Source organism: Natrix helvetica (assembly GCF_964273705.1).
Source record: "Natrix helvetica genome assembly, chromosome: 5".
In the NCBI taxonomy this organism is placed as follows: domain Eukaryota; kingdom Metazoa; phylum Chordata; class Lepidosauria; order Squamata; family Natricidae; genus Natrix; species Natrix helvetica.
Window position 1 is genome coordinate 48,565,768 of NC_138551.1, and position 27,566 is coordinate 48,593,333.

The following is a 27,566-nucleotide window of genomic DNA, read 5'->3' on the forward strand; positions in this document are numbered from 1 at the left end:
CTGTCCCAACTTCAGCAGCTTCAGTGGCTGCACTTCTATCACCGGCAAGAAGAGGTTCTCCTGGATCAATCAGGGACTTTGCGATGTCCCTGAGATCAGCAGGACGTACTCTTCCCTGTCACTGTCTCTGCGGGACGGTTTAGGTCCAAAAGGACCGTCCAGTGACAAAAGTATCGACTACGATCCTGGAACTCCAAGATTGCACGTCGTGTCGTCACGACGCTAGAAGAAGCCCTGTGATCTTAGGCTGCTTACCTATAAAATACCCTACAAATAATTAAGTGAGATTGCAGCTGCATTGTTAAACTGGGACAAACGTATTTTCAGGTCCTAGTCATAGATATGATATATGCTTTGATATGGTCACTTATAAAACTATCCTAACAATTTTAAAGCAGAAATCTGGAATGAGATATTTATTTTGCAGGCTTATTTTAAGATCTATAACTGACAATGACACTTTTAATCAGTGAAATCTGCAGTTAATTTGGGGGGGGAGGTAAAGACTGTAACATGGATTAAAGCTATAACATACAGTGGGAAAGGCTAACTGCTGGATCAAGTTTTGTTTTATTTCCTTTTTATACCTATAGTACATCTATTTTCATGTGTTCTCTACCTCAAGGGAAGGGAAATTGTGTTAATAGGTTTTCAGCAATCATAGCAAAGGGAGGCCTCTGAGGATATTGAAAAATAGACTTAAGGGTTACTGATTGCCTCCTCCTTTCCACCTACTGTCAGAACAATTTAAGATATGATTATGATGCATCCATGACAGTTCAAAGCTGGAAAGAGAACTTTGGATCTGAATTTGGTGGCTTGGGATAGTATTAGAAAGAGCTGGACAGCATATTACATACGATAGCAAAATGTAGAGAGCAAAAATATTGAAAAAAACAGAAGAAATGTTGCAGAATACCAGGAAAGATTCTGGAAAAAATAATCAAGCAACGAATTAGCGAACACCTAGAAGCAAACAAAGTAATAGCCAAAAGCCAACATGGGTTTGTCAAAAACAGATCATGCCAGACTAATCTTATTGCATTCTTTGACAAAGTGACAAAATTAGTGGACCAGAGGAATGTCGTCGATATAGTTTACTTGGACTTCAATAAGGCATTTGATAAGGTAGACCATAACTTACTACTAGATAAAGTAGAAGAATGTGGGTTGGGCAGTATCACCACTAGATGGATTCGTAACTGGCTGACCAACCGCACTCAACGTGTAGTCCTCAATGGAACTGCATCTACATAGAGGAAGGTATGCAGTGGAATACCCCAAGGCTCTGTTTTGGGCCCAGTACTCTTCAACATCTTCATCAATGATTTGGATGAGGGAATAAATGGGGAACTCATCAAATTTGCAGATGACACCAAACTGGCAGGAATAGCCAACACTCCAGAAGAGTGGCTAAAGATACAGAAGGATCTTGACAAACTTGAACATTGGGCACTCTCTAATAAAATGAAATTCAATGGTGAAAAGAGTAAGGTTCTACATTTAGGCAACAAAAATGAAATGCACAGGTACAGTATAGGTGGTACCTTGCTCAACAGTAGTAACTGTGAAAGGGATCTTGGAGTCCTAGTGGACAACCATTTAGATATGAGCCAGCAATGTGCAGCAGCTGCCAAAAAAGCCAACACAGTTCTAGGCTGCATCAACAGAGGGATAGAATCAAGATCACGTGAAGTGTTAATACCACTTTATAATGCCTTGGTAAGACCACACTTGGAATACTGTATTCAGTTTTGGTCACCACGATGTAGAAAAGATGTGGAGACTCTAGAAAGAGTGCAGAGAAGAGCAACACGGATGATTAGGGGACTGGAGACTAAAACATATGAAGAAAGGTTGCAGGAACTGGGTATGTTTAGCTTAAGAGAAAGAAGGACTAGGGGAGACATGATAGCAGTGTTCCAATATCTCAGGGGTTGACACAAAGAAGAGGGAGTCAAACTATTTTCCAAGGCACCTGAGAGTAGAACAAGAAGCAATGGGTGGAAACTAATCAAGGAGAGAAGCAACTTAGAACTGAGGAGAAACTTCCTGACAGTTAGAACAATTAATCAGTGGAACAGCTTGCCTCCAGAAGTTGTGAATGCCCCAACACTGGAAGTCTTTAAGAAGATGTTGGATAGCCATTTGTCTGAAACGGTATAGGGTTTCCTGCCTAGGCAGGGGGTTGGACTAGAAGACCTCCAAGGTCCCTTCTAACTCTGCTATTGTATTGTATTGTATTGTATAGAATAACATTTAGTCTCTGTCTAGTGAATTTGACAATAGAAATAAAACAGCACCATGAATGAAGGCAAATATACATGTCCCAGGATAATGTTGCAGGATCCTATCTGGATCAGTCACTGGGATCAGAGGTTTAGCCTTCCAAGCTTTCAAACTCATGCTGGAGCCCATCCTCAGAGAACTTCTCTCTCAACCAGAATGTGTGATCACCTCTAGTGACCAACCCAGATGGGAACCTGCAAAGCAGCAACAGCAAAAAGATTTGTGTCAAAAATTATGGAAATATTTAAAACATTTTTATTTTCTAATTTTATCTAGTATTTTGAGCAAAATTTGACACAATCCTACACCATAAATTTTGTTAGCTGTCATTCCAGTGTTTTGGGTTTTTGTTTTTTTGTTGTCTCCATTCATCCATCGGATCAGTAAGGCTTAAAATAAAAACTTAAAATAAGGACTTACTTCAGCAGTTGTGGATTCGCAAACACCAGAAAATCATGTATCAACTTCAGTGCCACAGATTTCAGAAGCTTTCCAGCACAACTTTGAAACAAAGCAATAATTAACCAGTTTTTAGCATGGTAATTTTTGGACGGTTCTCCAGCAATCGCCATTTTCTTGGGCTTTTTCTCCTTCTCTTCCTAAGTTCAAAGTAAAATTTGTTATCAAGCATCTGCGTATCTCAGTCCTCCAGTCAGACCACCTATGATAAGAATCTTACTATCACCAGGTGCTCCAACACTAGGATACAGCAGATAGTGGGAAATTTCATGTGCTAAATTTCTCCCATTTCCATCATTGCCATTTTTTCAGAAATAAAGTATAAGACTTCCCACAAAGTAGTGATATTTACCAGAACTAAAGCATCTTGACTCTGGGCCTTGCTCAAGCCATTTGTGAGGTCAGTGCCTGTCAAACGCCGTTTCCTCTTCCGATGCCAAATCTCTAGTTTGCGTTGAGCCTTTCTGACCCCAGCTTTCATTCTCTTCTCAAATGTGCAAAAAACATGCTGCGTCTTCTTCGAATCGCTCAAATCCCAGAGGTCTTCAATCTCTAATGGTGTCCGATATCCCTTTACCACCATACTGAAAGGTATAGCAAATGCCATCAATGTATGAAATCCAAGCATCCTGCTTACTCTGGGCAGCTTTAGCAATGAAATGTGAGGCACAAAGGATAATAGCAATAATAAGAGTCTATACCCTACTTCCATTTTGCTAAAGTTCTGTATTTACATCCCCACCATGACCATACAACTGCTAGGAAGTTTGAGAAAAGTTGTACTGTTCTTTGCTCTTCACAGTAATCACAATATAGCCAATCAATGGAAACATCCATATTCACCCCTTTGTCCCTGCAACCACAGGTAACATTGCAATGACATGAACTGCCGGCATCTCGGATTAAAACATAAACACTATTGCCTATTGTTGTTGACACTCCCTTGTCTTTTTCCAAGTAGAATGCATACCTGTTATACCAATGGTAAGTGATGGAACTCAGGAAAGAGGCTGTGATCTCTGGGTTCTGTGAAATAAGAGAGGCAGAACTTTCAAGGTTAAACATTTAGGGAACAAAATGATGACCTTCCAAACAAGAATTGAAATCACTCCCATCCTACAATGCATGAGGTGGGTGCTATTGCAAGCTGCAATTAAGGCTCCCGTAGAACTGGTAGGTGGAAAGATTCCTGGGAAGCTGTCTGAAAGCAGGCATCCTTCTCTTGAATGCCCATGACTATTCCCTACCCTGACAACTACTCTACAAATGGAAACATTTGACTAATGACTCTCACTTTCTTTGCAGCTTCCTTCATTTCAGGTGCAATGTCAGAAATAACTGAAACAGACAATAAGAGGAGTTGAAGTCCATAGGACCCAAGGAAGAAGCTGAAACGTGGTACATCTGTAATGGAGCCCTGCAAGAGAGGAAAGCAAATGCGAATTATGAATGGAAGTGCCAAAAAAATAAAATTGCCTTGATGTTCCCTGATAACTAAAGAACCTGGAAAAACCTTCCTATGTGTGGTTTCTTTTCACACAGATTATATTCCCTAAATCTCTACCCCTGTACAGTGGTGGGATCCTGCCGGTTTAACAACCAGTTCAGTGATTGTGTGTTTTGCATGCGCGCAGTCTGCCCACTCCCACGCCTGACGTGCACTGTGCTCAGTTTTAACAAAATGTACCTTTCACGTCACTTCTGGGGAGTAACAGAGCTGAGGTGTGGCAATCCGCTCTGCCGCACAAATCAGCTGAGAGAATATAGGTAAGTAAAGTGCATGGATGGGGGGGATGGGTCCAATTGATCATCGGAGGGAACCGGTTTGCTCCCAGCTGATCATGGGAGCTACCGGTTTGCCTGAACCGGTCCGAAACAGCTGAATCCCACCCCTGCTCCTGCAGCATTAAGTGGGAGCGGTGAGAGAAGCTACAATTGATAGATGGTTAGTTAAACTAAATGTAGTCATTTTGTTTATTTGCAGTGGAAACATGGCCAAAGGAAAAACTGCTACCAAAAGGCTTTAATTACCCCATTTCTCCTTCTCTCTCTTTAGCTTCTCACCTGCACTGCTTGTCGGATAAGTGTCTGGAGTTGAAATATACCACTAGTTAAAGAAAATGTGAAGAAAAGGAAAAGAACCCCCGAATCTCTGCACACAGTGAAACGACAGCTATCATGGATCAGCAAAACAAGTATCTGCAGTGTAGAGAAAAGCAGAGAGATTATAATCTAAATTGTCTTAAGTCCTTCAGAAGTAAATAGTGCCCCATAAAATTATCAGGAGGACATAGAATTTATTAATGTAGAGCAGTTTGAAGATTAACTTCCTTAGGTAACAAAACATATTCCATTGCAGTAGTACTTGCATTTAATAGAAATTGCAGAGAAGCTAAGCAAAGGGCAGAGTTGATGAAGTTCACGATGGGGGAAAAAGCTTTGTTCCCGTTACTCAGTTTTCTTTTAAATATATTCAGGGCAAACTCCAAAAGTGTTATTTTATCTACTGATGAAAATATGACAAAATAACAGAATTGGAAGGGAACTTGGAGGTCTTCTAGCCCAACCTCCTGCTCAAGCAGGAGTTCCATACCATTTCAGACAAGTGGTTGTCCAATCTCTTTTTTAAAACCTCCAGTGACACAACATCCACAATTACCGAAGGCAAGCTATTCCACTGATTAATTGTTCTGTCAGGAAATGTCTCCTTATTTCTAGGTTGGTAATCTCCTTAATTCGTTTCCACCCATTGCTATCTAAAAGTAGCATCTTGGAGCATCTTGAATGAAACATGATATGTCTGTTTTAAACCAGAGATCTCTTTTTCTTAAACAACATAAAAGAAAATGACCAGACCCAACAAACTGGTTGAGACTCTTACATGCAATACTTTGGGGAAAAGTCTTTGAATTTTCTCTCCTGCCCTTTCCTCTAATGCAGGCTCCTGTAACCTCACCCCATTAGATGTGCTGAATCAATACTTCCATCATGAGTGGGGAACATTGACCTAACGAAAATCCACTCTCAAAACTTTTAATGAGTACTAGTCTAAAATAATAGAAATAGATTGGTGATGAATTTATCAGTCTGGAGTCAGCAACGTGGAGAGAAAACTAAATAAAGAATGTTTTTGTCCTGATACAGAGTAAAACTATGGCAAGAAGTGACTCTCACCCAAGTGATGGAATAGAGTACAGGGTTTGTGTACTGGACAGCAGGTCTTCCATTACTAAAGGCGGGGTACTTCCCTGAGTCTTCAACAATGGTAAAAACCACTTCACTTAATGCCATCAGTAAGAGCAGCAAAGTCAGCACCTGATTAAAAGAAGAGAGAGTGACACAAATTACTACTCATTGCTGCCCATTAGGTTTCAAAGGGACAAATTTTCAAAAAGTTTACAAAGCATCAAAGAGAAGAAACCACAAAATAAAGGAAAATGTAAAGATTGCAATGTATTGAGCGTGACTCTTGTTAAGACAATGTTTCAGTAGCTGACAACAAAACAGTAGTGGTTCGCAACTTTCTGTTTGTAGATTTAAAAAAAAAACAACCTCGTAGTCTCACCTACAGTACAAAGAATTCATAGTAGTTCAGGAAATCAGATACTAACTAGGCTGCATAGCTTTTCTGAGATTAGCCAAATTTTCTGCTAAATGGGCCTGAAGCTGGACATCTGGTACAATCCAAAAAGTATATTATGACCCAGTGGCTTATCAGCAGTATCTCAATGTGTCTTGACTACTGGAGAGTTAATTAGCATATCTGTATAACACTTTCTTTAATTGCTCCCACAAAAACTCCAACTTGGTTGGAGTAAAAGTCTATGTAGGTTGGAGATGCATGAGAGTAAGTTCACTAACATCCTCAGTCTTATCTATTAAATATATAGAGATGCTGGTGAACATGAGACCCGGTTGGAGAAAACTAACATAAGACGTGGTGTGTCTATACACCAAACTAAGCTACAATGTGATTTTATCTGGTTGTGCCTTAACATTGCATGAAACCAGTCACTTAGGCTTTAGTCAGCCAGTCTGTTTTGTTTCAACTATAAATTATAACTAATAATACAAAGCCTAGGTAAGGTGGTAGTCAAACATAATTAAAATAAAACTTAAACAGCTTAATACAGCAACTGTGTAAATGTGTACTTATTTATTGACTCTGAGCAGCTCACAATATATTAAACATAAAAACCCAACACAAAATAAAGCAAACTGGGATCTACAAAAATGCATCCATCAAGAGGCTTAATCTATCTTAACCCAAGGTCTGGGACATCTAGGTCAGCGATGGCGAACCTTTTTTGGCTCGCGTGCCACAAGTGGGGGGAGTGCAGGGGGGTCGTGTGTGGGCGTGCCGCACCCATAATGCAATGCGCGACCCCCCCAGTGCGCATGCGCGCACTACGCGCGACCCCCCCATTTTTACATGCTTTTTTCGCTCTCCCCAGGCTCCAGAGGCTTTATAGGAGCCTGGGGAGGGCGAAAAGAGCCTCCCCCGCCCCCCTGGAGGCCCTCCGGAGGCTTCAGTGACTTCCGGGTTGCTCGGAGGGTCGTTTTAAGCGCTCCGAAGGCATCAGGGAAGCCTCCGGATGGTCTCTGAAGCCTTCGGAACGCTTAAAACCACCCTCTGAGCAAACAGGAAGTCACTTCTGGTTTGCTCGGAGGGTCGTTTTAAGCGCTCCGAAGGCTTCAGGGAAGCCTCCGGACGGTCCCTGAGCCTCCGGAGGCCCTCTGGGAGGGCGAGCACCTCGCGTGCCCTGACAAATGGCTCCGCGTGCCAGCCGTGGCACACGTGCCATAGGTTCGCCATCACTGATCTAGGTCTTCAAGGCTTTATGGAACGCCAACAGAGTAAGAATCATACAAATTCTCATACCAGAGAATAGGTACTCCCACAACAGAGAAGGTATACTTCTTGTATTCCAATAAGATGGCAATGTTTGATGCAGAAGCATTTGAATTGCACTAATTCTGCTGACACATACCAGCCAGGCAGAAACTATGAGAGATAGGCAGTCCTCAAATAACCTGGCCAACGCCATGTAAGGCTCTATAGGGGATGACTAGAACCTTGAATAACACCTAAAAGCATAGTGGCAACTGGTGCAGATTGTGAAATAGAGGTGTCACACCATTGCCCGCACTGCTGCCTTATGGAGCAATAGAAGCCTCTGAATGGTTTTTTAAGGGATGCTCCATGGAAGAACATCGCAGTAGTGAGATGATTATGGTATGAGTGACTCTGAAGGGTCTTCCAACAAGGAAGAAGACTAGCTGTCAAACTAGATGTAATAATGTAAAAACAGAGCAGAACAGAAACTTTCTGTTTAGTAGACATTCAAGTAAAGCTTGTCAACTTCTACAATATTGTCTTAGCTAAATTAATCTATCTATATATATACTATTAAAACAGTCATGTCTGTCTGGATGTAATCTTTAATTATAGAAATGGTGCACCATAGGGCAACAAGATGCTTCAAATCTGCTAATTTACAGAATGCATCCAAAATCCAGAACACGTGATTCTCATGGAATTGAAATTTGGCAATAATATAAAATGTCATAAAACATTTCCTGTGGTCAGTTCCTGATGTTTGACTATGCTATACATTCCGATATCAGCTATTTTCAAAGCAGATATATCTTTGAGTATCTCTCTGAATTTTTAAGAACTTTTCCCATGAAGGCATTACATTAAAAGCTCTGTAATTGTTGAAGAGGAATTGAGGAATTTGGTAAGGAAGCTATCTTAGAAATGATGATCCAGGGAGTCAAGGGTTGTTTAGTTAAATATTAATTTTGGATGGAAATCAGGCTGAAAGACTTCCTCTTTAAAACAAGGTCCAAAAATGTTAGGAAAAAACAAATATAATAATGTGGGAAGTTAGTTGAATTCATACTTAGCTTTTTAAGACCAGGATTTGAGTTGCTTTACTCAAATAAATGTTTCTAAAGCCACACAAACAGAGCTGGGTTGCTGCCGGTTCGGCCTGGATCGGGCGAATCACTAGTAGCGGCAGTGGGAGGCTCCGCCCACCCACCCAGACGCTTTTGCGCATGCGCATCCACAAGCAAACCAGTAGTAAAAAGAATAGAAACCCACCACTGCACACAAAGTAACATTGCCCTTTGAAATGCACTTAATAATGCTGAAGTTGATTATGAATGTAATACAGCCAATTCTCAGAAAGGCAGTTCCTTGGCTTCAGTTTCAAGAAATGTCATTGGTTATTAGGAGCAGCAACTTTTAAAAATCCCAGGCAACTTTTGCTTTTGGCTATTTTCTTGCAATTTCATCAGACATAGCTAAGCAATCAACTGCTTAATGCACTATGTAATTAAGCCTTTGCTGGTTTTTTCTTTAAAAAACACTCAAAAATATGTAAGTAGCTGTATTTCATAACAATCAATATTGTTACAAAACTAAGTTAAGTTCATCCATAAGAACAAGACATTTCAATAGTACATTCATTTTAGTACTTTTGGAAAAAACACTTAGCATTAATTAGCAAATCAAAGAACACTGATTTAAGAACAACTCTATCATATCTGGATATTTTTTCTTGTTCTTCTTGCTCTTTTTTTTAGCTACATTTAGATCTATATTTCACATACACCCACACACATATATGGTAGGACATCAATTAACTATATAGATAGAAGATGGACATATTTTAAAACAAGAACAATAATTTCATGCTGCGTAATATGAACACAATATGAGGTTAAGGAGAGATATAACAGTTTAAGTGATCATTTGGAATTTTCTCACATCTCTAACACCTTATCTATTTCAAGGGGATGATGGCACTCTTTGAGTCGAGTACCCTTCTACAGTTTGACAACCTCTGGGAAAGGACTTTCTCTCCCACCTGCTTCATGAGATACAGTTTGGTGAATGATGATTTCTTCAGTTTAGATTTGCACATGGGAAGAAGTTTCCATGGGCCAAAGAGCCAAAGGAAGCCCAGAGGGATCCAGACAAGAACGGTCTGTTCAAAGCAAAGTGGTAGGTCGGCATCATCATTGTCCAGGAAAGAGGAATTCTGAGGATAACAAGAAAGAAACAAAAGAAATATACGCTGGACGCTCACTTTGAAATGGATTGTTAATATATAAAAAGTCTGTCTCTTACACTTCTTCCCAAGGTTTCATTAGGTCTTTGCTCTGCCAATAAATACAGCAACTACTGAAGTTTAAATGTTGCTGATCATATACAGATACAGAGAGGGACTCCTCCGGGTACCATCCGCTAAGCAATGTCGGCGGGCGGTGCCCAGGAGTAGGGCCTTCTCTGTGATGGGCCCAACCCTCTGGAACGACCTCCCCCCCCGATATTAGAATTATTGCTGATCTCCGCTCCTTCCGTAAGAAACTCAAGACCCACCTGTTCCAATTAGCTGGCCTGGCCCAATCATAATCATAATCATAATCTAATCCCCGACCCTCCTGGCCGGTATTTTAAATTTTAAATTTTGGGGTATTTTAATTGGTTTTAATTATTAGCTAATTTTATGATCATTGTACAGACCTGTTTAATTTGTTTTTCTGGGGTTTGTATTTCTGTTGTTTATAGTGCATTTTATTTCTATCTGTACACCGCCCCGAGTCCCCTCAGGGAGAGGGAGGCGGTTTATAAATCGAATAAATGAATGATGAAATGAAAATGAAATATAGTAAGTCAATAACAATATGATATGTCTCAAGGATTTACAACTACCGGTACTTATCGATGCAAATAGCTAAACCAGTGGTAGTCAACCTGGTCCCTACCGCCCATTAGTGGGCGTTCCAGCTTTCATATTGGGTGGTAAGGATTTGCTGTAACTCTGCTTTATAAATTTTATAAAGTAAAGTTACTTCCCTACTTTATAAATCACCATTACTGTGGAACCAGTGGGCGGTTAGAAAATTTTACTACTAATAGAGATACAAAAGTGGGCGGTAGGTATAAAAAGGTTGACTACCCCTGAGCTAAACACTACTTGCACTGATATCCTACATCTCTTCATTATTTTTCATTGGTTCACATCCTCTTTCATTTGTCCTATATGTAGAACAGTAGGATTGAATTGTAATGAAGTTCATTTTAGAAGGTAACATCGGAAAGCACTTTTTAAGGAGTTTGTACTTTTCTACACATAGTTTTTCCCATTTTACAACCTTCCGTGTCTTACTGATTAAGTGAATCACTGCAGTAGTTAAATTAATGACACTTTTAAGTGAACCCGACTTCACTTTGCTTGTCAGGTTGCAATCACATGACCTGCAAACACCATAAATATATCTCAGATGCCAAGCATCTCAGTTTTAATCACATGACCATAGGGATGCTGCAATGGTCATCAATATGAAAAGCAGCCATAAGTCACTTTTTTTCAGGGCTGTTATAACCTCAAAAAGTCACACTAGCGTTCATCGAAATCTAGTCATAGACATTTCAGTTCAAGGTATTTGCTCCATTCACAGATCTAATTTATGATTCCACATAATTTGGCCTTTTCAGTAGAGCCAAATTACGATCAACGGCAATGAAGAAGAATGGACATTCATTTACTCATCTGGTAACCTGAATTGGATCCCGAAAGGACAATGCTGACCTGACAGTTTTGCCCCAACCTCTTACCTTCATCTTGGACAAGGAAGCTACAAAACCTTTTGTCAGTTTCATGCTTAGGCTTCTGTTGTTGCAGATCTGCAGAGGCTTATGCAATTATTTTTAATTCTTAATTCTCAACATATCTGAGTTAACTGAATCGAAGATGAACAATCTCAAATAATTTTCAAACTGTTTTTGAGCAGCTGGAAAGTGATGACAATGATGGTGTAAAAGTGCTAATGTTCAATATTTTTTTCTCTCTCTCTCTCTCCCTCCCTGGGTCATAAGCATTTTTTCCGCTGCAGAGCCTTGAAACACTTGGCTATGATTTCCAATTCTATAATGTAAATGTGTATTTGTGGTTCCTCTTGTCTTGGTGAGTATCTATCATGGGATATTTTGGGCTCTTGTCCCAACTGGAAACAATGTAAATGTCACGTTATATGAAACCTTTACCATGTGTGCATCTCAAGGTTTTCACTCTTGCCTAGGGAAATATTGGAGGACATTTTTTTTCCCTTAAAAGGCATGATGGCATGTAAATGGCAGAAGACAGCAACATTTGCTATAGCCAGCAGCAATCCAAAAGCAGCGACAGTCCTCCATAAGATGAATTGGGGAAGTCTATCAAGCTGTTTTCTAAATCAGTAACTAAGGCAAAATCTCTACTAGGGTTTATAAGATTGTGACTCTGGGAATACTTTGTTTTATATTTTGGTTATTTTAAGGAGGATAATTTTTACCCAAGTACAATGTTCCTTAAAAATAATCAAAATATAAAACATTCAAAATAAAAGACAGCTTCAAAATAAACTGGGAAATATTTTCTTTCTTTCAAAGATTTATAGTGCCTCCCAAGTTAAAACAAACTCCTGGCAGTTCACAACCCTGAATAAAAAGTGTGTGTGTGTGTGTGTGTGTGTGTGTAAATGTATATGTATGATACATTCTGTACATATCAATCAGTTGTCTTCCTTAGCAATGAAAATTTTAAGTTCAATTGTGGTTGTAAGTCAAGAACTATCTGTATATCTAGCTATGTCTTAAAAATACTGGGGGAGGGAGATTTTATATAGCGGCAGCTTTTATGCCACTCCTAATGCAGTAAATCAGAAAAGATTTTTTTGTTACTTAGTCTGGGCTTGTTAAAATCGAACTACAAAATACACCAGGGGTGTTCTCTTCCCAAAATTCATAAAAATAAGATTTACATGAGACAATTAGAATTATCCATTCATTTATACATGCTACCTAAATCACAAAAGTAAGTCAGAGCAGCTTACATAATAATCATGTGATATATCACTTCAGCATTTAAAAGGAAAGCAAGATATGTAAACACTGCCCCAATCAAAACTATTTAGGAAACTAGCACATTTTGGACAAAGTTGAGCAAAACGTCCTTTTCTGACATGCTTTCTTTACAAGAGTGGGTTTTTTTTTTAAATGGAATCAGTCAACCATCCAACCTGTAATTACATACCAGCTCACATAGATCATCCATTTTCTTCATCTTTGTGAAATAAAAAGAATTTTAATTTTAATAAAAGTCTAAAGAATTTCTCTTTAGAATGAATGTATTTATGATTGTTATAATGCGCACTGAAAACAATGTAAACGTTTTCCTGTAACTAAGTTCTGAAGCCCCCACCAAGAAGACCCTGTAAATTAAAACCAGTGAGGTCAATGTTTCAAAATGGATATATAGTGAGTTTGTTAATGCCTCAATTGCAGTCTTATTTGTGCATATTTGCTCTATGTATACATCAGTAACTGATACACGCTGCCCCAACAAATTAAATGGCTTCACCGTTATCAAACATCTTCTCACAATTCGTGACAACTACTACATTTAGTGTCATCCTGACTAAGAGAAGTTGCCACTTACCCAGAAAACAGAACCACAAAAATGTTCCAAAGCTGCTGCTGCCATGGTCAATGTTCTCTTCTCCAGCTGTTGTCAAACTATTCTGCCTAACCCAGGAAGCCAGGGCAAAAGTCCCAAGTGTTCAGCAAAGCAGTATTAGGAACCTGATAAAATACCATTAATCTTTAACCCTAAATCAGACTCGGGAACTGTGGAAAAGAACTGGCTGGCATTGTATCTTGGGAGATACAAAATTAATGGATCTGAGCGGAGAGTAACAATGTCCTGGATGACATTCTCAAAATATATGACAACATTTTAAAAGTCCTCCTTCTCCAGTGGCAATAAGGGTGAAATATACACGGAAAGAGTTCTTTTAGCAGATTAGTTATGCACTGGGAATCGACAGTTTGGAGAAGACTATGTCTTCAAGTCAGTTTTGACTCTTGTTGATGGCCTGGAAAAGTCCAAGCAGTTTTTTGGGCAAACCTTTTGGAAATGGTTTGCCATTTCCATTGTCCTAGGGCTGAGAAAAAGTGGCTGGCTCACAGAGACCTGAGTTTGTGCCTAAGGCAGGACTAGAATAATGGTCTCCCAGTTTCTAGCCTAGCACCTTAACTACTACCACCAAACCCCTTCCCTACTTACTCTCTTCCCCAATTTATTTCTAGCCAGCAATTATGACACCAATTTCAAAAAACATCAAAAAACATTGAAAAAACTAAACGCAGTGAAAAGGATTTTTTTTTCATATACGGTAAAATGACTAAACCCAGAACAAATGATTTAATTCTAAGGAAAGTGTTTGGTGTCCACAGGATGGGGAATTTATATCCCTTGGTTAATTAAACATCAACATATTTTTTGAAAAATGTCTAGAGACTGGCATTTGGTTTGAGGGTGAGACATAACCCTCAACTGTCTGTCATGTGCGGTGTTATAATTCCTTTGAGAATTTTCTAAAAATGCAAAGCCATTGCCCTGAGATGTTCTTTTCCCCACGTCTTCTATGTTTGAAGGGAAGGGACAGAGTTAATTTTATGCAGCAAACAGTCCATCACCTTTTTTTTAGTGTGTGACTTGCACAATATAACATTTGGCTCAAAGTCTCCTGAACTCTTGCAACCTTGGTTAAATGAAAACACAATTATTTATTGAACTTTTCTGACTTCTTCTTGCACAACTTTAATACTTCCACATGCAGCTTATTTGAAGTGTTTTATACATTATGCTATTATGACATTGGTATTTGGCCATCAGTACAAGCTGACAGTTCGTTTCTAAACCCAACTGATAAAATGATATTAATGGGATGTGCATATGAAACTAGTGGACAAACATCAATAAACCTTCAGAATAAAAAAAAATGTCCAGTCCTATTTAAAAGTTCAACAGGACGTGAGACCAGGTTATTTGACAGGACAATCTCCTATATTACTGATACAATCATTATATGAAACCCTCTTTCAGTTTCCCTACTTCCCTAAATGAGTCAAAACTAGTTGCAACAAGAAAGCGATAAGTGCTTAGGGGTAAGTCTTCACTTATGGAATGTTCTTCCTAGAGTTCTTTGTTTGGCATACGTTGTGGTCCTTACAGCAGCAAGAGAAGCTGTTTTAGTTTTCTTGGACATTTCATTTCAGTCCACGAACCACTTTGATTAATTTTTGTCTTCTAAAATATGTCTATATTATGTGTAAATTATGTGTAATTTTGATCATTCATTCAGAGAATGTTCAAAATTATGAGTACTGAACAAAGCGACTTATAACCTTGAAGTTCCAGATGTTGCAGCTCCCCATGGCCATATGAACAACATTCGGGGTACTTGGCAACCAGTTTCCACTTACAACCAGTTGCAGCATCCAGCAGTCACATGCTTGCTATTGCATACCTTCTCTGTCAACTTCCTAGTAAGTCAATGGGGAAGCCAGCAAGGAAGGAGCCAAGCCGCTTACGTAATTCTCCCCTTCTCCTGGACTTTCTTCACTCACTTGCGCTGCAATCTTCTTCCCCCTTTTCTCACTCTTGCTGAATCCCCTAGTTCCCCAGCTACCCTGCACTCAAATACACGTATGAACTCACCAATGCCCTCCTTCTTCAGCCTCCCTGAACTCATTCAGGTATGCACTCACCAGCACCCTCCTTTCCTGCCTTCCCTGTATATGTACACGCGCACACACATGCATGCACACAAATTGTTCTCCTTCCCTTGGCCTTTCGGTACTTGCACACATGCGTACCTGCACCCCATGTCCTCTTTCCCCAGCCTTCCTCAGCTCACCCTTCAACTGCAGCAGCCTCCCCCAACTTGTTTAGAGCTTCCCCAAGCTTCCCGGGGCCTCTCCAACACCCCTGAGGCATCCTTATGCTCCTTCTCTTGGACTCCCTCCACTTTCCAATTAATGATCTGCATGTTTTGGGGTTATATGATAACTAGGCCTGCCTGGGGTGCTGGCGCAAAGTGATGTGGTCACATGACATCACACTTTATGAATGCATCGCTTTGTGACAGCAATCCCAGTCCCAATTGCCATCATAACCCAAGGACTACCTACTTGTATAGCTATGGGAAGGCTTACCCTAGTACTGTGATAGCGAACCTATAGCACAAGTGCCACAGGTGGCATACGGAGCCATTTGTCAGGGCATGCAAGGCGTTGTCCTGTCAGCCGCCCCCCTGGAGCCTAACCTCCAAACTGCGAAAAACTGGCCCTACGGGCAAAGCAGAAGTTTGAAAATGGACTTCTGGTTTGTTTGTAGGGTCATTTTTAGGCCTCCGGAGCCTTCAGGGGCCTTCCAGAGGCTTGCTTCTGGAGGACTAAAAACGACCCTACGAGCAAACTGGAAGTCCATTTCTGAACTTCCAGTTTGCCCGTAGGGCCGGTTTTTTTGCGGTTCGGGGGCTGGGCACCGGAGGGTGAAAAATGGCCTCACGCTGGCCAGCTGAGGCGTTGCCCTGACAAATGTCTCCATGTGCCACCTGTGGCACTCATGCTATAGGTTCACCATCACAGTACTAGGGTAAGCCTTCCCATAGCTATACAAGTAGGTAGTCCCTGGGTTATGATGGTAATTGGGACTGGGATTGCTGTCACAAAGCGATGCATTCATAAAGTGTGATGTCATGTGACCACATCACTTTGCGCCAGCACCCCAGGCAGGCCAAGTTATCATATAACCCCAAAACATGCAGATCATTAATTGGAAAGTGAAGGGAGTCCAAGAGAAGGAGCATAAGGATGCCTCAGGGGTGTTGGGGAGGCCCCGGGAAGCCTGGGGAAGCTGTAAACAAGTTGAGGTAGGCTTGTTCATAGGGTCGTTTTTTGCTCTCCGGAGCCTTCAGAGAAGCCTCCAGAAGGCCCCTGAAGGCTCTGGAGAGCTAAAAGCAACCCCACAAGCAACCGGAAGTCCGTTTCTGAACTTCCGGTTTGCGCATAGGGCTGGTTTTTCGCGCTCCCCATAGGGCGTCGGGGGGGGGGGCTGTTTTCACCCTCCCCAGGCTCCTATAAAGCCTCTGGAGTCTGAGGAGGGTGAAAAAAGCACACCAAAAATGGGGGTGGGGGGGAAGAGCGCTGGTCATGCACTCATGCACACTGGTGTCATGCACATTGCATTATGGGTGTGGCACACCCATGCACAACCCCCATGCGCTCCCCCCACTTTTGGCACACAAGCCAAAAAAGGTTCACCATCACTGCCCTAGTAACTAGCAATTCAAGGAAAAATGGAGCTAAACTTTGCAAAAAAAAAAGTTTGCCCTCTTCCCAGAGTTTGAATAGCATTACTGACTCCTATTAATTTCTTCATCATTTGTGACAGATGAAATCAATGTGCCTATGAGCTTGGATATAGCAAAGGTTGCACTGCTAGCTCTTGCCTTATTGATCCTTTGTTATACTTCCCAAAGGATGGGACCTAGTTAAAACTCCCACCAACCTTTTATTTCCTGTCCTATGTGAAAGGATCCAATTTGTGGAAACATCTAAGCGCTTTAAATTGTCACAGCCTGGAATCAGTTACAAGGCATTGCACCATTTTCCCACGTTGTTCTTGCTCTTTTAGCCATCCATTCTCGAAATGAAAAGAATTACCTCTCTCCCACTGCTAAATTCCATTTCAGTCCTGCCTTCTACTGAAACAAAACCCTGAATTTTCATACAAGCGAACTAAGAAGGAAAACATAATATACTCTCCTCTCTTGCCTGCCTGGAATAAACACCAAAGTCCCTACCCAGGCTGGACAAAACACATGGCATGAAGAAGGGCTACAGTTCAAATCAGCTTCGTCATTTATTTGAAAAGTCTAAAGGAGTTTCACCCAGTGATGAATGCCTCTTTAGCTAGTATCACACCTTGCTAGAGTTTGCTCCTCATAAACAAATGATGTCACACTATTTAGTGAAAAGACTGCTTGAATGAAGACTAGGGAGTAGGAAGAGGAGAAAAACACACATCAGCATCTTCATTGGACTGATCCAAATGCTACTTAAATGCCTACACTTAAGGAATGGGGAAGTCAGGGGATAGTAGGTCTTCCTGTCCCGTATCCTCTTCTTTTTCTATAGGACGTTCTTTGCAATGGCATTCAGGGTCCTCACTTTAGTCACATCTGCCACCATGCTAGAATGCTCAGGTGTAGAGAGGGAGGCTCCCATCTTAACACTGGAGTTCCTAAAAGAAAAGCAACATCTTTAAATGTTACCTAAAAAGTAATCCTCAATTAACAGCTGTTCTAAGTGATAACATCCCCTCCAAAGCTACATATGACCCCCTTTTGTCCTTACAACTGACCATAGATTATGTATTATCTGTAATTCAGTACCAATTTAATGTAAGCATCCCCCTGCCTTGCTCACCCCCATCCAACCCCACTGGGACCCTGCAGCACTTGGGCCTGTTCCCCACTTGGGGGCAGAACAAAATGGCCATTGTAGGACAAACCACTCTGGCTGCCGTAACAATCCCTGCGGGACCCTGTGCTTCACTTAACAACCTACATGTTCATTTAATGCCTGTACTGGGGGCAGCAGGGTTGGGGTTTAATTAAATGAGATTCTTCACTTAACAGCAATCACTATATGGGCAGATCTTCATTACGGTCGTATCTCCAGGACCACCTGGACCCAGAAAAAAATCAGGAAAAGAACAACTTCAAACCTATTCTTATTTGGTCAATGCACAGCATTTATCAGAACACCTCCTGTTGTCACTTTTCTGAAATAAAATGCCAGTGGCTGCTTCAGTAGATGCTTCCTTGTTACAGCTAAGAAGTTAGGAACTAGAGATGAATCTTATTGCAATGCATCCAATGCTTTTATTCAATTTGCAAACTGTAAAGTGACATTAAGTAGTACAAACAAGATTAAGGCAGGGAAGATCTTGCCCTATTACCTGTACTTCATGCCCGAGTTCTTGGCTGAGCGAGCTGAGCAGTGAAACTCAGAAGCACCAGAGCCTTCTAAAATTCTTTGTAGGTTTCTCTCTGTTATGCCTCCCCCTGTTGGAGACAATCCACCTCTGAGTCACAAATGAGAAGTTAAGCGTAAGTGTTCACAAAACAAAGCCAATTTTCTCCAGATATTAGAGGGAATCTCTGCTCTGAATCTGGGATTATTTTTCAAAAACACTTTAGCTTTTAAGGTCAATGGATAGCAAACTTGCATCTCTCCAGCAAGTAAATAGTAATACTAAGGCTAGCAAAGTTTAGAAAGGGGATAGAAATGAAATCCAGTAGACTCTCATCCAAAAACTAACACAGTCTTATCAATACATTATTGAACTTCACTCTATATCAGCTAATGGCACTCATAACAAACTTACCTGGTACAATAAGAATCCTGCCCTTTGCCTATAAAGAAAAAAAAGGATTAGTAACCTCACTTGTAACAGAAAATATAACTCACATAGAATCTTCAGGTAGCAGACTGACAGCTGACTCACATTTTCTCTATTATCAGGAAAAAGAGGACAAATTATCAGCAGAATTACAAAAAGGGAGAAATGAAAGCTCACCTGTTCTATCAGCCGCTTTATCAAGGGCAGCCCCTCCAGGGCAGAGCTGTCACAACCACTAGTTAGTACTCGCTCAAAGCCTATGGATATCAGTGTTTCCATGGCTGTTACAGGATCACAGACCATGTCAAAAGCTGCAGGGGAATTAAAACTCTCCTGGTTAAGACTAATTACAATTGATAAAATGTTATTTTAGGTAAGTTTTTAATTTCAAATAGTATCGATCTTAGTTCTAGAATAAGAAACACAAGATTAACAAATAACAGTTAACTGGGAAAGAGGAAAAAACGTAAGAGTCAAATATAACATTTTATAAGATTCAAAAGACAGAGGTGAGCCTGCTCTCCTAAATTTACAATTTTATTACTATGTTAGCTGTTTGTCGTGGATAATCAACTGGATAACATTCCCGAGCAGCATGGTGTCAATATAAGATTTCAACATTTAAGATGAGATACACAACTCTGCCCATAACTGCAAAAATAAATATATAATGAATGTACAGATTTTTGGGGTGGTTCTCAATTATTTCCTAGAAACTTTGGTTTTATACAGTCAATTATTTAAGCAATGAAATAATTAATGTTAAATTTTATAACACACATAAAATTTCTGGCTTTTTATTGATATTTTATTTTTCATTTCTATTTTAAGTACTCATTTACTTTATTCCTTAAACGTTTAAATTTTTTTAATGTCCAAAAGAAAAGAAAAAGCTGCATTGGAACAAATCAGTCTGTATTAAAAAAATCTACCAATAACAAAACTCTAACCATTCATAAACATTTTTGTAATAAATAAAAGCAGGATGTTAATCATGAGTCTGGATCTCAAAGTAAGGCTGAATTCCCTAGGCAGAAGCAGTGACACCTCAGACGACATTCTCACAAACCCCAACTGGAATGTCAGAGTGTCCGGGCCTGCATTTTCCCAATTCTCTTTCTAAGCTATAAAACTCACCTCTGTGGAAGGTGACTGGCAAAGGGCGAGAAGCAGCTGCAAGGGAAAGGCCTCTAATTAGTCACATTCTCATGCTGAAGTGAAACATATCTTTTTCTTACAAAAGACTTTTCATAAAAAAGCAGCTTGTATAATAGTTCAGTCATGCTACCTTGAGACTATTTCTGCAATCTTTATCAGCTTCTGAGCTTGTCTACCAGGATAACTTTTCAAAGTTTTCTCTAACTTTTGTATATGAAATCCCTAACAACAATTATGCTGATGTACCTACTGAAAAGCAATATTCAAATGAAAGAAGCATCCATGAGAGGGGCAATCTCTAAATTTGATATATACAGTAAATTAAATAAATAAAATATTTATATTCTTCTCCATAGACAACATGTCAATAAATCATTCACAGAATTAAATGAACATTAGTTTTAATGCTTTAAGTGTCTTTGGAACCAAATACCTGAAGGTCTGTCTCTTACAGTAGATACACTAATTTTCTTAACACAAAGAAATTCCTTTGTATTCCTTTGATTCCTTTGTATCAATCCAATTTTGTGACATTGTCCCTAAAGAATTGCTAGATTATTTTACTGTTTCACTATATTTTCATTTCAAATATTTTACCAGTTTATCAAAATATAAAATAACAGAAGTACCAAGGTAAATGAAAATAAGGAGGAAGGGGGAAGAGAGAAAAGTGTAGGATAAGGGGGGAAATAAAAATAGAAATATTGACTTCCAATTCTTTTGGTACAGTAGAAAAACCTCAATTTCTTACTTTTATATAATAATATATACTTGCTGTATGACTATATTTTCAGTGTCGGATCAAAATAATTTTATTTGTCCATACATTGTTACTAACTGCCTTGCCTTTGCTTCATTGTACATACCTTTTCAGTTTTACAACTAAAATTATATTTGCTTTTATTTGTACTATGTGGAGTACCATATGGAGTATATCTGTCACTTTGAACTTTCTTTCTCTATAATTATTTATTATTATTTCTTAGATTTTTAGACCGCCCCTCTCCCAGAAAGGGACTCGGGGCGGTGTACAGTCAATACAATAAAATCGGTCATAATAATAAAAATACATTTAAGATACATTTGGAGGGGGAGATAGGCTGTACTAAGAAATAAATATATTCTAATCCTAAAAACATCACAATTAAAACCCCAAACCCAATTAAAATAGAATAAATCCCCGGGAGGTAAAACTAAGAAAGTGCCAGGCCAGCTGATTGAAATAGGTGAGTCTTTAACTTTTGCCGGAAGGAACGGAGGTCGGTGGTAGTTCGAATGTCTGGGGGGAGGTCATTCCAGAGGGTTGGGCCCATCACAGAGAAGGATCTACTCCTAGGCGTCGCCCGCTGGCATTGCCTAGCAGACGGCACCAGGAGGAGCCCCTCCCTGTGTGAGCGGATAGGTCGCAGGGACGTGTGTGGTAGGATGCGATCCTGCAGATAGCTAGGTCCTATGCCATGGAGCGCTTTAAAAATGGTGATCAATACCTTGAAACGCACCCGAAAGGCCACAGGTAGCCAGTGCAGCTCGCGCAGGAGAGGTGTTACGTGGGAGTAACGTGTACTTCCCATAATAACCCGCGCGGCTGCATTCTGAACTAGCTGCAGTCTCCGGATGCGTCCCAAGGGAAGCCCCATGTAGAGGGCATTGCAGTAGTCCAGGCGAGACGTCACCAGCGCATGAGTGACCGTGCGCAGGACACTCCGGTCCAGTAGGGGGCGCAATTGGCGCACCAGGCGGACCTGGTGGAACGCCCCCCTTGCCACGGCTGCCACATGGTCCTCCATTGACAGCCGGGCATCGAGGAGGACGCCCAAATTGCGCGCCCGCTCCACAGGGGACAGTTGTTCGCCCCCTATGGCCAGCGATGGAGTCAGCTGGCTGAACCGAGGTGCCGGTACCCACAGCCACTCGGTCTTGGAGGGGTTGAGTTTGAGTCTGTTGTCCCCCATCCAGACCCCGACGGCTTCCAAACACCGGGACATCACTTCAACAGCCTCGTTGGGGTGGTTTGGGGTTGAAATGTACAGCTGAGTATCATCAGCGTAAAGATGGTACTCAACCCCAAAACCACGGATGATCTCACCCAGCGGCTTCACATATGCGTTGAACAGGAGAGGCGAGAGGACCGACCCCTGTGGCACCCCACAAGTGAGTGGCCTCAGGGACGACCTCTGCCCCCCTGTCAACACACATTGCTTCCGGTCGGAGAGGTAGGAGCCGAACCACCGCAAAACGGTGCCTCCGACTCCCATCCCCTCCAACCGGCGCAATAGGATACCATGGTCGATGGTATCAAAAGCTGCCGAGAGGTCTAATAGGACCAGGATAGAGGAACAACCCCTATCTCTGGCCCTCCAGAGATCATCGACCAACGCGACCAAGGCTGTCTCAGTGCTGTGCCCGGGTCGGAAGCCGGACTGGCGTGGGTCTAGATAGTCGGATTCGTCTAGGTGTCGTGGAAATTGCTGCGCCACCACATTCTCAACAACCTTCGCCAAAAAGGGGAGGTTGGAGACTGGACGGTAATTAGCTAGCTCCATTGGGTCGAGTGAAGGTCTCTTGAGCAAGGGTCTCACCACCTCCTCTTTCAAGGCGGTTGGTAAGTATCCCTCACCCAATGAGGCGTTCGCCAGGCCCAGGAGCCAGCCTCGTGTCACCTCCCAGGCTGCCAGTACCAGCCAGGAGGGGCACGGGTCCATTAAACATGTGGTGGGTCGCAGCCGTCCACGCAACCTGTCCAAATCCTCGGGGGCAACAGAGTCAAACTCCTCCCAGAATGGTCTCTCAAGACTCGCTGTTGGCGGCTCGTCTGGTCCACTGACGGAGGTCCACCCGCTCCGGATCTGATCGATTTTGTCCTGAAGATATTCCCCAAACTCCTCTGCTCTACCCTGTAAGGGTGTCTCCCGCGCCCCCTGCGATAAGAGGGAGCGGGTCACCCTAAACAGGGCGGCAGGGCGGTTATCCGCAGACGCAATAAGAGCAGCACAGTGTCTACGTTTGGCCGCTCTTATTGCCACAAGGTAAGTCCGCAAATAGGCTCTTACCTGTGTTCGGTCAGATTCGGAGCGTGAGGACCTCCACCTGCTCTCTAGACGTCTCCTGTGGCGCTTCATCACCCTAAGCTCCTCAGTAAACCAAGGAGCCCGGGTGGGTTGATGCCGCAGGAGAGGTCGCAAAGGCGCAACCCGGTCCAAGGCCCCAGTCGTCGCCCTATTCCAGGCAGTCACTAGGTCCTCGGAGCGGGAGCGGGACAAGGCTACAGGTATTGGCCCAAGCTCCGTCTGGAATCTATCAGATTCCATCAGGTGCCTGGGGCGGTACCAGTTTATAAAGTCTGGTTCCGCCTCCTCGCGGTGGGGGATAGCGCCAGGGAAGTCCAGCCGGAGGGATGAGTGGTCTGACCATGACAGGGGCGTGATGACTAAATCCCCTATTCCCAGATCACTCGTCCACTGTTCAGATACAAAAATGAGATCCAGTGTGTGGCCCCCTTCGTGAGTGGGGCCCTGCACTAATTGGGTCAGGTCCATGGCTGTCATGGAAGCCATGAACTCCCGAGCCACCTCGGAAGCCGCTCCCGTTGACGGCAAGTTGAAGTCCCCCATGACCAAAAGTATAAATCTGTAGAACCTGTTCTGATGCTGCAGAACTGTCTAGAAATTATGAACATAAGATTAAATGAAAAGGCTTCATTAAAGTTGCTGAAAGCTGCCAGCTGAAAAGTCTTTGAGGGTTATGCATGATTGGGAAATATACACTATTTCTTTTTCTCTGAAAATATGAGCTCTTGGACTAAAAAAAACAAAAAAAACACAACTATATGATTCATTTTATATGAGAAAGAACTAAAAAATTGGCTAATTCTAATAATAACTTATGATATCTCTAGGTGAATGGGAAACAGTTATTCTAACTTTCTTATAATCATACTTCAACAATACATCCATCTTAGCTCAGAAGAATGAGCCTGCTTCTCCCAAGCTATAAGGTACAGGGGTCATAACATCCACCTCTAAGACACCATTGGGCAGTTTTCTATCTGAGATTTGGATTTACTAAAGTTATGGTCACAGAAATCAAATAAATCTTAAGGAAAGCAAGACTCTAACCAAGCAGTGCTGTGCAGAGTTCCATATCTATATAGCCATCCTCAGTTAAAGCTCCAAATACCAGCCCATCCGCTCCGTACTCCTTGGCAAGTTGGATATCAGCTTTCATCACTTCTGTTTCCCGATCAGAGTAGAGGAAATCCCCACCACGGGGGCGGATCATTACAAATATGGGGATTCTTGTGCATTGCTTCACTACTTGCAAAAGACCTATAAGTAATACAAGAGGTAAGACGCATCTGTTAAAAGTTAGGATAGCACATGAATATGACACGACAGTAAACTACACTATAACAAAAGATAATGATGTAAACCCAAAAAAACTAGTCCCTCCAATCGGCTTCCTGCAGCAATAATCGAAAAGAAAAAAAAAACAAAATTCTTACCTTTTCCTGAAGAGGTTGGGAAGTAAAAGGGATGTTGAAGAAGTGCAAATGAACAAAAATGAAAAAGTCTTAACCTGCTTCTAAAAAGCAAAACATGGCTAATGCCATAATATTCTGGTTTCAATTAGAAAATTGAATTTTGAATTTATCTGAGATCTGTAGATCACGGGTGTCAAACCTGCGGCATTACGTTGCCATCATGTGACGCTTTTCCCATCCACAGAAGTGGGATGTGCGTGGCCTACATGTGACACATCTGGCCTACGGGCAGCCAGTTTGGCACCCCTGCTGTAGACCAAAGACTAGTTTACAACATCTTATAGCTAGCACTATTCAATTCTCATCACTGTAAAGGCTGAGAGGCTGGATTCAGCTTGTTAACTCACCAATACTTGGTGTAGTTCCGCCCTCCATCAGATTGGCACATAATTCAAGGCGACCAGCACCTGCAAAGGATACAGATACCGGTATGCTGTTTAAAAGCAGATGTTAGGAACAATACATTTTTTTACTGTAACAAATGTTTCTGGGCATTCCTGAAAGTTTATTTACAAGGAAAGGGTTTATTTAATGTCCTCATTTGGACTTCTAAGTAGTAACAAATATGAAAAAGTGAATATGCATTCCACATGATTTGCTGAGGGACTGATTAAAGTAAAACAACACAAAAACTTTAAAACAGCTGTATACGAATTATCTATTCATATAAATTTGCACCTTGCCTGTGTCAGAGCACACAAAAGAAATGAAGATATTAAAAGGAATACATAGGTTTATACTTTATAACATTACACATCTTGCTTTTCCCTCCAAAAGAATTTCCAAAATGGCTTCATAACACTTTTTGTAATAGCCTATGTTATTAGCCTACCAGAGGTAGGTCTTCCAATATCTTCAACTTCTATTTTATGGAATTACCTCCTCTTTCAGCGTTAATGGCAGATTCCACTGAATCAACACATACTTCCATGAGAAAGCCATTGGCCATTCCTTGAAGAGAAACATAAAGCAGAAGTTATGGGGCGACTAGACTGTGCCCTTCAGCAAAGGATAAGGTTATTTATGAAAAAGGTGAAAATATATCTCAAACTGTAGTTCTCACTCAGTTTCTTCTGCATAATGAACCCAAATATATCTGAATTCAAAACTCAGAAGGTTCCTAGATTTCAATTTACTAGTTAAATTCTGTCTACGCTATTATAAACAACACTGTCTGAACAACATACCTAGGAATTCTTAGTGAAATGCTAACACTTTAATAAAAGACTTGATCTTCAACCACCTCCATATTACTTTTGAAAGCAGAATGAATATAAACTTCTGAAGACAATATCTTAGCACATTCATGCATTACATACAATAATTAAGGTAATTAAAGGCAATGCCAAATATTTTCCTAAAGTACAAAAAAAGAAAATTAAGATGAGGGCATAAAGGGAGAGGCAACAGCAATAATATTTTTGCTTATTAAAGATCCAGTTTTTTATCCATGTAAAAAGATTCTACAATGAGCAAAAACTGATTTGACGTCTCTCTCACTTTTTTTCAGGTAAAGTATTTTGGCTATTAAATAGGAATTCAAAAGTTGAGGAAAGATCTGGCATCCACAAAAGTGATCAATATAGTGTCCTAGGGCCCTAGGCTAATGCAGAAAGATTTTAGACACATAAAGACTGGCCTGTGATTGCTAATAAGTAATGCACCAACACCAAGACTTTGATCACTGCATTTTGTGTTTCTTATACAATTATCTATGATCAACTTTTTGATCATAAGACAAAATACCCACATGAGTTTGGTAAGTCTAACTACTCTTAACTTCTTGTGTAGATTATTATATGTTCTTAGTCCAAAGCAAATCTTTCAACTATAAAGTATTCAATAGCCCAGTGAGACATACATGCATAGTAATCATGCTTATTTTACAACTGGTCTTAATCTTAGAATGTTAGGATCCCATGTTCATCTGAAATAGTGCCAATTAACTGCAGTTGGCATTATATTAATTGCTTACATTCTTTTACATAATTGTGATGCAATGCCTTGCATTATGGAAAAACAATAACTTAAGAAGCTACAGTATGTGGGCAAACACTCAGCCTGAACCAAATATAATTTTATAAAACCTTATTGTAACGGTATTATTTTATCAGAAGGGAAAACTGGAGACCAATTTATTTATTCATCGGAAAAATAGTGAACGTATTTACTATCTGCATGTTTTCTCAGTGAAAGTAGCAGATTTGGGAGGATGGTTTTCACTAGAGCCATGATGGGGGAAGAAACGCCTAACTCCATCACTTTACAGCACATGTGCGGATGCCAATTTCTGTGTGTCAATACGAAGATCTAAAACAAGGGTGTCTAAACTTGGGGACTTTTAAGACTTGTGGACTTCAACTCCCAGAATTCCCCAGCCAGCCATGCTTTAGTTTTCTGGAAGTGCAGCGAGCCCAGCCCAGGCAGAAGTGGGGCACCCGCGAAACCTCCCCACCTGCATGGTCTGCTTCTTTCAAAGCTATTCTGAACCTATGAAGTTGAACCTATGAAGTTCAACTCCGCCTTCCCAAGCCTCATGGTCCCTTCCGGTTCCCGTTCTTAGTTTCCCCTCCACCCACTCACCCTCGCACCCTCCCACCGGGCCTCGTTTCCGGTCCCATTTCCTCATTCTACGTCAATCACGAGGCGGGGGGGGGAGCGCCGTCGGAGGTGGCTTTAAGGTTGACGGGACTGCTGGGAAAGAGAGAAGGCCACGCCCCCAGCTCTCACCTGTCCTGACCTTGAACGCGGGAAGCGTCGTGCCAACCATCACGTGACACCCCCACCCCCCATGGAACTCGCTGCACTTC

The 27,566-nt window shown here is 41.3% G+C and overlaps 2 protein-coding genes across 6 annotated transcripts in view; both read right to left on the reverse strand.

Annotated features, from left to right (window-relative positions):
- ABCC2 (ATP binding cassette subfamily C member 2) overlaps positions 1 to 13,354 on the reverse strand; it is a 41,512-nt gene extending 28,158 nt beyond the window's left edge. The window contains exons 1-8 of the mRNA XM_081955149.1: positions 13,242 to 13,354; positions 9,627 to 9,800; positions 5,923 to 6,063; positions 4,813 to 4,947; positions 4,043 to 4,165; positions 3,719 to 3,774; positions 3,101 to 3,332; positions 2,710 to 2,888 (exon numbers count right to left, since the gene is read on the reverse strand). Coding sequence (XP_081811275.1) covers positions 2,710 to 2,888; positions 3,101 to 3,332; positions 3,719 to 3,774; positions 4,043 to 4,165; positions 4,813 to 4,947; positions 5,923 to 6,063; positions 9,627 to 9,800; positions 13,242 to 13,286 — 1,085 coding nt within the window. The 5' untranslated portion in view covers positions 13,287 to 13,354. The remainder of the gene's footprint in view (positions 1 to 2,709; positions 2,889 to 3,100; positions 3,333 to 3,718; positions 3,775 to 4,042; positions 4,166 to 4,812; positions 4,948 to 5,922; positions 6,064 to 9,626; positions 9,801 to 13,241) is intronic.
- A 4,135-nt stretch (positions 13,355 to 17,489) lies between these two features.
- On the reverse strand, positions 17,490 to 27,553 carry CUTC (cutC copper transporter). 5 transcript variants are annotated; one of them, XM_081955190.1, is made up of 9 exons: positions 27,487 to 27,553; positions 25,636 to 25,707; positions 25,104 to 25,163; positions 24,332 to 24,541; positions 20,196 to 20,231; positions 19,236 to 19,369; positions 19,044 to 19,071; positions 18,615 to 18,720; positions 17,490 to 17,894 (listed from the first exon to the last, which is right to left on the reverse strand). In XM_081955190.1, exons 1-9 carry the CDS (start codon positions 27,524 to 27,526, stop codon positions 17,783 to 17,785), a joined length of 798 nt encoding a protein of 265 aa, XP_081811316.1. In that variant the 5' UTR covers positions 27,527 to 27,553; the 3' UTR covers positions 17,490 to 17,782. The 5 variants fall into 5 exon arrangements, with proteins under 5 accessions (XP_081811316.1, XP_081811319.1, XP_081811315.1 ...); XM_081955193.1 differs by having other exon boundaries at positions 27,497 to 27,518; XM_081955189.1 differs by lacking the exon at positions 27,487 to 27,553 and adding an exon at positions 27,340 to 27,462.
- Positions 27,554 to 27,566: the final 13 nt, after the last annotated feature.